General features: G+C 49.2%; 1 protein-coding gene across 4 annotated transcripts in view; it reads left to right on the top strand.

The window, feature by feature from the left end:
• EFCAB6 (EF-hand calcium binding domain 6) overlaps positions 1–12,275 on the top strand; it is a 266,713-nt gene that overhangs the window by 196,815 nt on the left and 57,623 nt on the right. For 3 of the 4 annotated variants that reach the window (XM_042247852.1, XM_042247851.1, XM_060414285.1), the window contains exons 23-24: positions 4,505–4,699; positions 10,815–10,970. In XM_042247852.1, coding sequence (XP_042103786.1) covers positions 4,505–4,699; positions 10,815–10,970 — 351 coding nt within the window. The remainder of the gene's footprint in view (positions 1–4,504; positions 4,700–10,814; positions 10,971–12,275) is intronic. The other variant, XM_042247853.1, reaches the window with a different exon arrangement.

Raw genomic sequence — 12,275 nt, 5'->3', positions numbered from 1 at the left:
CTGGAACCAGGAATGCTGGGCAGTCCCAGAAGGAGTGGGTCTCCCTTCTCTGGCGTGGCTGCATCCGAGGCCAGACGGCCACTTACTGGGGTGCGTAACGGCCAGACTGTGGCCCTGGGTGGGGCCGAGGCAGATGGTATCCGATCTGTGCCCCCCGCCAGCCTGGGTGAATGTGCCCACTGGGCACCAACCCTCAGGCAGCCGGACACTTCACGCTCTGCAGGGCAGCTCTCCGAGCAGTCACGCTGCCCTCGCCATGGATGTTCCCCGAGAGGACCCACATGTCCGAGCTGCCCAGGACCACGTCTCCTTCTGCTGCCAGCCTGGGTCATCCGTGGGGCTCACACCAGATGCTCTGAGTCTGGGGTCAGTGGTGTTGGAAGGTTCTTCTGTCATTTCTGTAAGAATCAAGCGCTAAACCGAGTCTGAACGAGTAAGACTTTCTCAGCCCAGCGATCGATGTGAATGTATTCACGCCGTGTGTACAACCGAACGGCTGTGTGTGCAACAGACAGGCAGTAATCTGATTATGTCATAAATTAGTGGCCATTGCCACATGCAAATGTGGGTTTTTATGGGCCCTCTGCTTTATATGCACATTTTTCCTGGTGCATCTGTTGCCGAACCATTTTAAAATTCAACCTTTATAACCAAGTTGATGTTTTTTTAATGTGACACAAAGGATTATGTAATGAAGGGTGAGGTTATGTAAGCTGAATTAACTGTCTTATTATTCACATGCATAACAATATTTTAGTTGCGGTTGTGCAATCTGGTCTTCTGTTCCTTGGAGATGCGGAGAGACTGTGTATGATCTTTATCAATGAAGTGATTAAGAAGTGTCTTTTCATTCAGTCCAAGTGTCACGATTTAGAGTTTGTGGCTGGGAATCCCCCGAGTGTCCCCCGCGGGGACGGCAGGCCTTCCTTAGGGACACGCACGCTCCATGTTCACTTGCTCAGTGACCAGGTATTGATAAGGAAGCGTTTGCAGGGTGGGTTGCTGGAAGCTGTGAGTTTGCCCACCAAGGTAAAACAAGGCACGTTTCTCCTCAGGAAGCTTCCCATCAAGCCAGGAGGGGAGATTCGGATTGGAGCGGGAGACGTGGAGGCAGGGCGTGCTTGAGCCTTTGGGTGGCCCTGGTCCCAGTTCCCCAAGCACACCTGCCCCCGGTCCTCATCACGGCCCGGAGGGCCCCGGGGCGGCAGAGGTGCAGTCCTTTGACCTTAGGACCAGAGAAAGAGAGGCTCCAGACGGGTGCCCTGCTGGCCGGGGCTTTCTTGCCGGGCCGGTCGTCTGTGCCCCTTCTCTCAGGAGCCCTCCCCCTGGGGTGGGGCGCCCTCGGGGAGCTTTCTTCCAGGGGTGTCTTTCTAGAGTGAGTCATAGCTGCATCTGGTGGCATGGGGCTGGCAGAGATGTGATACGGCTCAGGGTAGGACCGCGGCCCAGGGGTCGCCCTCGGAGCTTGAGAAATGGCAGCCCCTCCCCCTCCCAGGTGCCCTGATGGAGACCTAGACGCCCCCTTCGCAGCTGCCTGGTCACCAGCAGTATGGGCAGCCATTTGCTAGCAGCACCAGCCCTTCCTGCCACCTGGAATAGAAAGCCAGGTAAGGCTTCCCGGGAGCACTAGTGGTAAAGATCCGCCTGTCAATGCAGGACATGCATGTCAATCCCTGGGTCGGGAAGATCTGTAGTAAGAAACCCACTCCAGTGTTCTTGCCTGGGAAATCGCATGGACAGAGGAGCCTGGTGGGCTGCAGTCCATGGGGTCTCGAAGAGTCGGGCAGACTGGGTGACTAAACATGCACACACAAGCCCAGGAATCAGAGCCCCCGTGGGCCTCCTCTAGTGGGTGGGCCACTTCGTTCTATTTTAGAAAATTCATCGAATGAAGGTCGAATGGTATTTTGGGAGGGTTGCAAGCCCTAAGGCTGTACGAATAACAGATGCCACTATGCCAAAGACTTTGATTGTGTGGATTACAACACACTGTGGAAAACTCTTAAAGAGATGGGAATACCAGACCACCTTATCTGCCTCCTGAGAAATCTGTATGCGGGTCAAGAAGCAACAGTTAGAACTGGACATGGAACAACAGACTGGTTTCAAATCGGGAAAGGAGTACGTCATGGCTGTATATTGTCACCCTGCTTATTTAACTTCTATGCAGAGTATATCATGAGAAATGCTGGGCTGGATGGAGCACAAGCTAGAATCAAAATTGCTGGGAGAAATATCAGTAACCTCAGATATGCAGATGATACCACGCTTATGGCAGACAGTGAAGAACTAAAGAGCCTCCTGATGAAAGTAAAAGAGGAGAGTGAAAAAGTTGGCTTAAAACCCAACATTCAGAAAATGAAGATCATGGCATCTGGTCCCATCACTTCATGGCAAATAGATGGGGAAACAATGGAAACAGTGATAGACTTTATTTTGGGGGGCTCCAAAATCACTGCAAATGGTGACTGCAGCCATGAAATTAAAAGATGCTTGCTCCTTGGAAGAAAAGCTATGACCAACCTAGACATCATATTAAAAAGCAGACACATTACTTTGCTAACAAAGCTAGTTAGTCAAAGCTATTAGTCCGTCTAGTCAAAGCTATGGTTTTCCCAGTAGCCATGTACAGACGTGAGAGTTGGACCATAAAGAGAGCTGAGCACTGAAGAACTGATGCTTTCAAACTGTGGTGCTGGAGAAGACTCTTGAGAGTCCCTTGGACTTCAAGGAGATCCAACCAGTCCATCCTGAAGGAAATCAGTCCTGAATATTCATCGGAAGGACTGATGCTGAGGCTGAAGCTCCAATACTTTGGCCACCTGACTCCTTGGAAAAGACCCTGATGCTGGGAAAGATTGAAGGCGGGAGGAGAGAATGAGATGGTTGGATGGCATCACTGATTCGATGGGCATGAGTCTGAGCAAGTTCCGGGAGTTGGTGATGGACAGGGAGGCCTGGCATGTTGCAGTCCATGGGGTCGCAAAGAGTCAGACACGACTGAGCGACTGAACTGAACTGAACTGAGAAAGGTCTGGAAGTTTCTCCCAAATCCTCAGTAACAGTGCCAGCAGTCAGGCGCTGATCTCCGCCTGCAGGTGTGAGAACCCCCCACCCCCATGCTCACAGGTGCAGGCAAGGAACCCAAGCGCAGACGGTGGGGAGGCAGTGATGGGAGGACCTCGCTGGTGTTAGACCTCACCACTCTCCCTGCCTCTTAGTCACAGGAGGGAACACTCCTCACCTTCTTGGACAGAGTACCTGATGAAAACAGGCCTGGGTGCTGGGAAGGAGGTGGAGGTGGGGTCTGCAGGCCTGTGAGTGCAGAGAAGGGAGTGGACAGGGGACCTTGGGCTAGCACCCACCTTGGGGGCTTCTTACCCCACATCCTCCACCCACCGCTGCTCCCCTGGAGAGACAAGAAAGTCAGGTAAATAAACCCATTTTCCTTGTCATCACTCAGTCGAAAGGGTCACAGAGGACCCAGGGAGCATGTGATTCTGTAGTCCTACCATGTCGGGTGGGCTGAGCACAGAGAGGGGCCCTGCTTCGCACAGGAGAGCTGGCTGCGTTGACGCTGCGGCCGACAAAGCCCCAAACAGCAGCCAGCTGGAGCGTTGCACCCCAGCTCCATGTAAATATTTGGTCCTCAAAACACTGAGTTCATCTGAGAAAAAAAATCACCTTGACAAAATGCTGTCTTTACCAGTTAGAGAAGAGGACCAAGCTCTTCTGCAAGAATAAATGCTTTTCTTTAAAGAAAATTGAAAACTTGCCTTAAAACTTTTTATTGAAGTAATTCTTTCTATTCTATTTGAATAATGTTGGGGAGATAAAAACCCTCCATTATGCTTTTTTCTTAAAAAAATGAATTATAATTCAGAAAAATCCCAATAATAGAAAATGGCATAAAAGGTACGCAGCGTAATTCTTATCTTGTTTTCCTTCCTCGCCTCTCTCGTTGGTTGTGTGTAATTGGCATCTCTTCAAAGAGGAAATGGGGAGCTGGAATCAAGGGGCGTTCATTTATTTGAGTATTAAGACTGAATGTGCTATTTTTTTTTTGTCGGATTTTTCTTCTGAACCTTAGCATAGTTCTTCTTTTGTGGAGGTGCTCAGTAAAAGACCCCTGAATGAGCAGAAGGGTTCATTTTCATTTCCGTAGTCACGGTCATCTTTCTACCAAAAGCTGGTGGGTGAATCCGGCTGCTCTTATGGGGTGAACCAAGACCACCTCGAATGAGGTGATCCTCCTGTTGACTGGAGCAGTGGGTTTCAATGGAATGTTGATGAGCATATGGATGGCCTGGGGATCTTGTTAAAAACAGATTCAGATCAGGCCTGGGTGGGCCCTGAGCTCCAGCACATCTGACTCCCTCAGGGAGGCCAGTACTGCAGGAACCTAGGGTGTGAGGAACCAGGCAGATGGAGTGTAGACGGGGTTAAAGCCCTGCGCATGCCCCCTCGGCGGCTACAGCTGAGAGTTTTGTGCTTGTCTTTAAAGGTACGACAGTGAGGGAAGAGGGCACATCACTTACCAAGAATTTTTGCAGAAACTGGGGATTAACTACTCAGCAGACGTTCACCGGCCCTTCGTGGAGGAGTACTTGAACTTCATGGGTCATTTCACGAAGCCTCAGCAGGTGCAAGAAGAGCTGAAGGAGCTGCAGCAGAGCACGGAGAAGGCCGCAGCGGCCAGGTGAGCCGGCGAGCGCCTCGCGGGGGCCGGTGTCTGTCCCACACTGACCCTGGTTGTTCTGAGCCTGTCCCTCCCGGGGCTGGCAGTGCTGCCGTGAAACTATCACACTCGTTCACTGCTGTAGATTCTAGTGCGTGTGCGTGCTCAGTCATGTCCGGCTCTTTTGTGACCCCATGGATGGCAGGCCACCAGGCTCCTCCGCCCATGGAATTCTCCAGGCAAGGATACTGGAGCAGGTTGCCATTTCCTTCTCCAGGGGATCTTGCCGACCCAAGGATGGAACCAGCGTCTCCTGTCCTGGCAGACAAATTCTTTGCCACTGAGCCACCTACAGAGCCCCTGTAGATTCTAGAAACTAGTGTTAAGTCGCAGAGCCGTGGAAACAGTGACAGACTTTATTTTCTTGGGCTCTAAAACCACTTCAGACAGTGACTGCAGCCAGGAAATTGAAAGATGCTTGCTCCTTGAAAGAAAAGCTATGACAAACCTAGACAGTGTATTAAAAAGCAGACATTGCTTTGCCAACAAACGTCTGTAAAGTCAAAGCTATGGTGTTTCCAGTAATCGTGTATGGATATAAGAATTGGACCCTACAGAAGAATGAGCACTGAAGAACTGATGCTTTTGAACTGTGGTGCTGGACAAGACTATTGAGAGTCCCTTGGACTGCAAGGCTATCAAACCAGTCAGTTCTAAAGGCAATCAATCCTGAATATTCATTGGAAGGATGAATGATGCTGAAGATGAAGCTCCAGTACTTTGGCCACTTGACTCAAAGAGCCAACTCGTTGGAAAAGACCCTGAATGCTGGGAAAGACTGCAGGCAGAAGAAAAAGGGATGACAGAGAATGAGATGGTTGGATGGCATCACCAACTCAATCGACACAAGCCTGAGCAAACTCCAGGAGGTGGTGAAGGACAGGGAAGCCTGGTGTGCTTCAGTCCATGGGATCGCAAAGAGCTGAACACGACTTAGCAACTGAAGAACAGCAGCAAAACAGAGCCATGATGGAGTTAGAGAACTATAATCCTACCCAGCCCTACCCAGCCACACTCTCAGCTCATTCACATTCGATAGGTCACCCTTGGGCTGCAGAATCACTGCAGATGACGATTGCAGCCATGAAATTAAGAGACGCTTACTCCTTGGAAGGAAAGCTATGACCAACCTAGACAGCACGTTAAAAAGCAGAGACATTACTTTGCCAACAAAGGTCCGTCTAGTCAAGGCTATGGTTTTTCCAGTGGTCATGTATGGATGTGAGAGTTGGACTATCAAGAAAGCTGAGGGCAGAAGAATTGATGCTTTTGAACTGTGGTGTTGGAGAAGATGCTTGAGAGTCCCTTGGATAGCAAGGAGATCCAACCAGTCCATCCTAAAGGAGATCAGTCCTGGGTGTTCATTGGAAGGACTGATGTTGAGGCTGAAACTCCAATAATTTGATGCGAAGAGCTGACTTATTGGAAAAGACCCTGATGCTGGGAAAGATTGAGGACAAGAAGAGAAGGGGACGACAGAGGATGAGATGGTTGGATGGCATCATCGACTCGATGGACATGGGTTTGGGTGAACTCTGGGAGTTGGTGATGGACAGGGAGGCCTGGCGTGCTGTGGTTCATGGGGTTGCAAAGAGTCGCGATTGAGTGACTGAACTGAACTTGAGAACTGAAGCTTTTAGGTCTGTACTAACATACACCCCTGGCCCCTCCTCTGGGAAACTGGAATGCAGGGCCCAGGACACGCCTGTCTCCCCTTGGTTTAGAACAGTGCTCGACACCTAGCAGGCTCTCAGTGAGGACTTGTCCAGTGAGTGCATGAAAGGACACATTCTTAAACTCAGCAGTTCAACCTTGGAGTATTTATCCCACAGAAATAATTCAGAGGAGTTCAGCAGGTCCAAGGTATGACTTGTGTCTTCAACAGCAGCAACAAAGTAGACACCTGTCCATTGCAGAGGAATACCCTAGCTTGTAGAGAACACGGCTGCAAGGAAGATGAGGTGGTATGTGCCAGTTATAGTCATCATCATGGAGCCTGTGGGAGTGTTTGTGATGGAAGACTGGTGGGCAATGAAATTTTAAACAGTCTGTGTGCCTTGATGGTAACCACACCAAACATACATGCCTGCCCACGAGGACCAGAAGATGCTGTGCAGAAGGCATCGTGTTGTATTTGGATGGTTAGACTGTGCATGGTTCTTTTCAAAGCTTAAAACTAGTCACTAAGGCCACATTTTAAAATGTTTAAAGAATGGATAAAGAAAATGTGTGTGTGTGTGTGTGTGTGTGTGTATGAATATGTATCTACACACACAATGGAATATTATTCAGCCATAAAAAAGAATGAAATCTCGCCAGTGGTGATATCATGCATGGATCTTGAGGGCACTATGCCAGGTGAGATAGATCAGTCAAAGGAAGACAAGAACAGGTAGTCTCACTCGTACGTGGAACCTTAAAACGACAACAACCAGAGCAAGCTTGTAGATCCAGAAAATAGATGGGCTGTTGCAGAGGTTGGGGGGGGAGTGTCAGAGGGGGTGAAGGGGTCCAGAAGCGCAGCTTGCAGTTATGATAAGGTAAGTCCTGGGGACGTGAGCACAGTAAGGTGAGCGTAGTTAGTAGTACTGTGCGGTGTGTTTGAAAGAGTAAATCTTCAAACGTTCTCATCCTATGGATGGTGACGAACAGTATCTCCACTTATCCTTACACCTTACGTCCTTACACTTATCCACACACCGTGTCACAGTGTATATGACGTTGTCATTATCTTGGGCACCTGAAACCGACACGATGTTATATGTCAATTGTGCAGCAATAAAAAGTTAAACGCGGGAGAAAATGTTGCCACATTTGACATGACGTGAGATGAAACAGACCCCGCGTCAGTCCCGGTCCTGGGCGGCTCCACGGCGCTCTCATCTGCGTGTGTGTCCGTCTGCCGTCTGCCACTGCAGCTCTCTGTCCACACCATCTCCGAATGAGTGAATGAGCTAAAGAATCCCCCGGAGGAGAGAAGCACTCCAAGGACACAGAGATGGGATGTGATGGCTGAATGGGGTTTAAGAGAAAGGCCTGTTGAACGCACCCGAGTTACGCCCAAGTTGCTAAGTTATAAAGCCCAGAGGCAGAGAATTGAGTTGGTGAAATTTCAAGTAAAACTATGCGCAAGATTGGCATAAATCACATATGCCATAAAACGAGTGAAAAAGTGGAATTTATCTTTCCCAGACAGGGCTGGCCTCATTACCCACGCGTGTGCCCCCTTCCCTCCCCTCCTGCCGCTTGTGAGTAATGAGGCTCGGAGAGGAGCCGCGCGTCCTTGGCGATGCCCACACACTTTCTCTTCCCGCTCCCGTTTACTGGGCACGTGTGGGTCCGTGGCCGGGAGCGCTCCGAGCCAGTGGACGATGCCCCTCATGTCTTCACAGCGCCAAGCTCGGCCAGTGCCGTGCCGTCATGCTCTCCTACCCAAGAACACAAGCCCGGTCCATAAAAGTTCCCGACCGGCCCCTGTTTTCTCAAGGACGTCACACTGTGAAGCTGTCGAGTCACTTTGCCCTTCAGGTTAGCCCGCTTTTCAACTTTGGTGTCAGTGGGTCTTCCAGAGAACCCTTCGGAATGCAGCGTTTCCCGGACTTTCAACCTCCTCCTTTATACCGGACCCTGATAAGATTCACAGACAGGAGTCGTGCTCACCAAAGGGACTGTAATTTCACGTTTGCTTCTTAAATTTAAGTGAATCAACTTTGTTTAAAGTGGCCTGAATACATTTTTAAGATTCAGAAGAGTCCTTTCTCAAGCCCGTATTTATTTTCCAGGCCTTGCTCTTTTGGGGCCCAAGTCTGAGTTGAAGATCCAGGGTCAGGGCAGCATCAGTAAACGAGCCACAGAAGCGCAGCTGGCGGTTCTGAGATGTGAACTGAGAGGCTCAGGAGCAAAACCGGCCGGGTCACCCAGGGCTCTTCCCCCCATGCCGGCCTGGCCGCGGGCCGGGGGGCTCTGTGGCCCCACCCTCGTGGGGCTCCCGTCTCGCGTCCAGACTGGGGCCCAGACGCTGCGTCAGCTGCCACTGGTTCTGTTGGGCAGCTGGCTGGATCCCAGGCCCGAATCCTCACTCACTGTGTGCACAGACTTACTCTGCAAGGGAGGTGATTATTGCCTGGAAACCAGTCCAAGAAAGGCTCAACGCCTCAATTCTCTAAAAATATGTATCTCCAAAAAAGTTCTGATTTTTTTTATACCTTCATTTGCTTCCCTTTTTGAAGGATTAAGTGGAATGTAATAGTTGTGATGAGGAGTAACCAGTTCGTAACATGGGACTGAATTCAGAGTACACCTGTGCGGGAATCCAGGCAGTTGCCTCTCGACACACATCCTCGGACAGTTAGCGCAGCTCATTTGTGTCAGCTTCTTAGAGGCACACATCGGCCAACTCGGAACCGGGGGCCAGTTGGGGAAGGGAGACGGTGACCCGCACGGCCTCAGCGTCCTTGCCTCCCCCACCCCAATATACTCTCAGACTTTGCTCTCCTGATCTCTGACTTTTCTGTTGCTATGGAAAATTTTTTTACCAGGCACACTCAAGGAACCTATTTGTGGGTATGTATCCACAAAGGGGAAGGCAAAAAGAGAAAAGAGTGGCATAGGATGAGCTGGTTGGATAGCGCCACCGATTCAATGGACAGTTTTCTCAATGGAGAAAACTCCAAGAGACAGCAGAGGACAGAGAAGCCTGGCATGCTGGGGTCATACAGTGTCGGACACAACCTAGCGTCTGATGACAGGAACAATCCATAATACGTATCTTGGGTGATAGACAATTACCAGAGAAGATTTCGAGTTTTGAGTTTCTGGCTTCCTCTTTTCCCCTACTAAGAAGCTCACCGCCGAGCTGGAGTCACATCGGCACGGTGTTCAGGGTAGTAGGGAGAGCTTTCTGGAGACCTAGGTAAGTCGGAGTTATAGAATAGACTCCATGCCCCGTAGGTCCGGAGCGAGACAGCTCATTCTCAAAGATGTCCACATGTCTTTATTCCCTTACCAATAATTTCTGTTAAGTCTGGGAAGAATTTTCCCGAAAGACGGAATCAGAAGCTTGAACACATTCCCAAGGAAATGAGCCCTCGAACTAAAGCAGGAGCTACAGCTAGATGTCGTCCCTGTGTCCCTGCGAGGGACAGCTGGCCAGCCCGGAATCCACATGGGAGGACGCTGCCCCCTTCCTATAAAATGGGATGACAGTTACCCGCCTCCCTTGGCAAGAAGAAAGGATGGGAGATGGAGCATGAAGGCGGCATAGGTCCTGGCTTGCCAGCTGATCCACACAAAGGATGGCTGCGCTTCTTCACAGCAAAGGACCTGGCAGCAGGCAAGGGCTCCTCGGACCCCTGCACCCCCAGTGCTCACCGACGGGGCCCAGGCTCTCCGGCGTCCTTAGTCCCACTCCTGCTTCAGGGCCTTGGCACTGGCTATCCCTGGGCCCAGAGAGGGCTGCAGGGGGCTAAATCCCAGCTGAGTCCTTCAGCTGCCATCTCTGCTCAACTGTTGCCTCCCCAGTGAGGCCCACTTGCACCCACTACTGGGGGTTGCAGCCCGGTCCACTGTGAACATTCCTAGCCCTGCTCGCCAGCGCTCAGCCATCCCACTGACCCATCGTACAGGGCATTGATGTCTTCTGTTTATCATCAGCCTTGCCCCACCTGGAATGGAAATTCTGCTAGAGTGGCCGCTCTGACACCTAGAGCAGTGCCTGGCACATGACAGGCACCCACCGAGGCTTCGTCGGGGAGAATGGAGGTATATTTCCCATGAATCACTGTATTTTTAAATGCTTCACTCCGTTTTTAAAATACTCATTCTAGTATAAAGCCAAGGTTGTAATTTCTCTAACATAGTTTTGCTGATAAGAATAATTAAAAAATGATAATGATGATTTTTTTTCCAGAGTACCTTTCAATGTATGTAGTGCACCAAGGGTGCAAAGCATCTTCAAGATTAGCTGGTAGATGAATCATCAGATCATCCCATTAGAATGATCATGGAGCTCTTGCTCCAAAGAAATTATTGGTTTTCCCTGCTGGAGTGTGTGTGTCTCAAATGTATTCTCTTTCAGGGATAAACTTAAGGACCACGATCAAGATATCAGCAAAGCGCTCGCCAAACTAGATAAATCCCAAACTGGCTACATATCCCTGGGCCGGCTGCGGAAGCTGCTGCAGGAGTGTGGCTGTTGTCTGAAGGAAGAGGAGCTGATTGATCTTCTAAACAGGTTTCCTTTGAGCAAGTTAACTATGGTTCTCACAGCGCTGAATATCAGGCTGGTCATGTCACTTTCATGAATTTTTCCTTCTCTGTCCACTCAAACAGCCTTTCGGCATCGAAGTAACCCCCATGCCACCAAAAATTGAGTTTCAACCTGTGTTCAGAAGTAAAACTATAATGTACTCCCAGAACATTTATAAGCCAGTGTGGCTCAATTGAAAAACAAAAAGAATGAGCCTTCTAATAATCCTCTGGTCGGGCTGTGATCTAATGGGTTTGAGTCAACCCAAAGCAAACAGAAAGCAACTTGACAAATATATAATTTTCCTGCGGGTGTGTCCAGCAGCACAATCATCTTTTTTTTTTTCACATTACTTTCCTTTCACCCATGTTATTCATACACTTGGGCAGGAGTCAAGTCATCCTTCAAGGCTTATTAAAAACAGCAGCTCTCTGCCCTGATGTCCCCCACCCCCACCTTCTCCTCCCTAGAGCCAATAACTTCCAATGCTTTAAATGCCTATTTTTGGTACTTAAGTTAATAGTCTTAAGTGACAAAGTTAAATAGCTACTTATTTTCACTTTTAAGGCAGTGTCTATCGGCTTCCTATCAGGAAACTGTGGGTTTAACTCCTTTTCACCCATCGCATAGTCACCAACCCCTCCCCTCCCAGCCTCCCCCGCCCCATGGAAACCCACGCACATTTACCCCCATGGGCTCCCCATGTCGCCGTGTCAACATTTTGCTGTAGTTGGGTGTTCAGGGTTTATATTTCTGTGACGAAATGATCGCTTTTCTTTTCCTGTGTAGTGTGTTGTTTTCCCTGGAGTTAATCATTATTTTTTCTGTTTGCTTTGTTTCTATGTACTTCTTATCATTAATTAAACCCCAGTTCACTCCCATTTGTGAAATCTCTTTCTAGTGTGTTCAGACAACCTCAGCTGATCTGTCAGCTTCATCTTCTCGGATGTGCCTTTTCATGTTCCTCAACTCAGAAATTTTCTTGATTTGTTTCATTAACGAGCTCCTCTCCTGTTTGTTTCTTTCTGAGCCTCCTACTGTTATTGACTAGTGAGCCACTTAAAGTGTCTCCCAGTATTTTAAACCTTTCCTGTCCTCCATCCCTTTTTCTTCTTGCTCCACCTTCTGGGAGATTTTCTCAATTTTAGTTTGCAACCCTTCTTTTGAGATTTTTATCCCTGCTAATAGTACTTTTCATATTTTTAATTACCAGTGCATGTTTTAAATTCTCAGAATATTCCTTTTCTATAGTATCCTGTTCTTGTTTCATGGATATACTGGTTCATTCCT

This window comes from Ovis aries, chromosome 3 (genome assembly GCF_016772045.2).
Source record: "Ovis aries strain OAR_USU_Benz2616 breed Rambouillet chromosome 3, ARS-UI_Ramb_v3.0, whole genome shotgun sequence".
NCBI lineage: Eukaryota > Metazoa > Chordata > Mammalia > Artiodactyla > Bovidae > Ovis > Ovis aries.
This window is presented reverse-complemented; position numbering and strand designations above follow the sequence as displayed.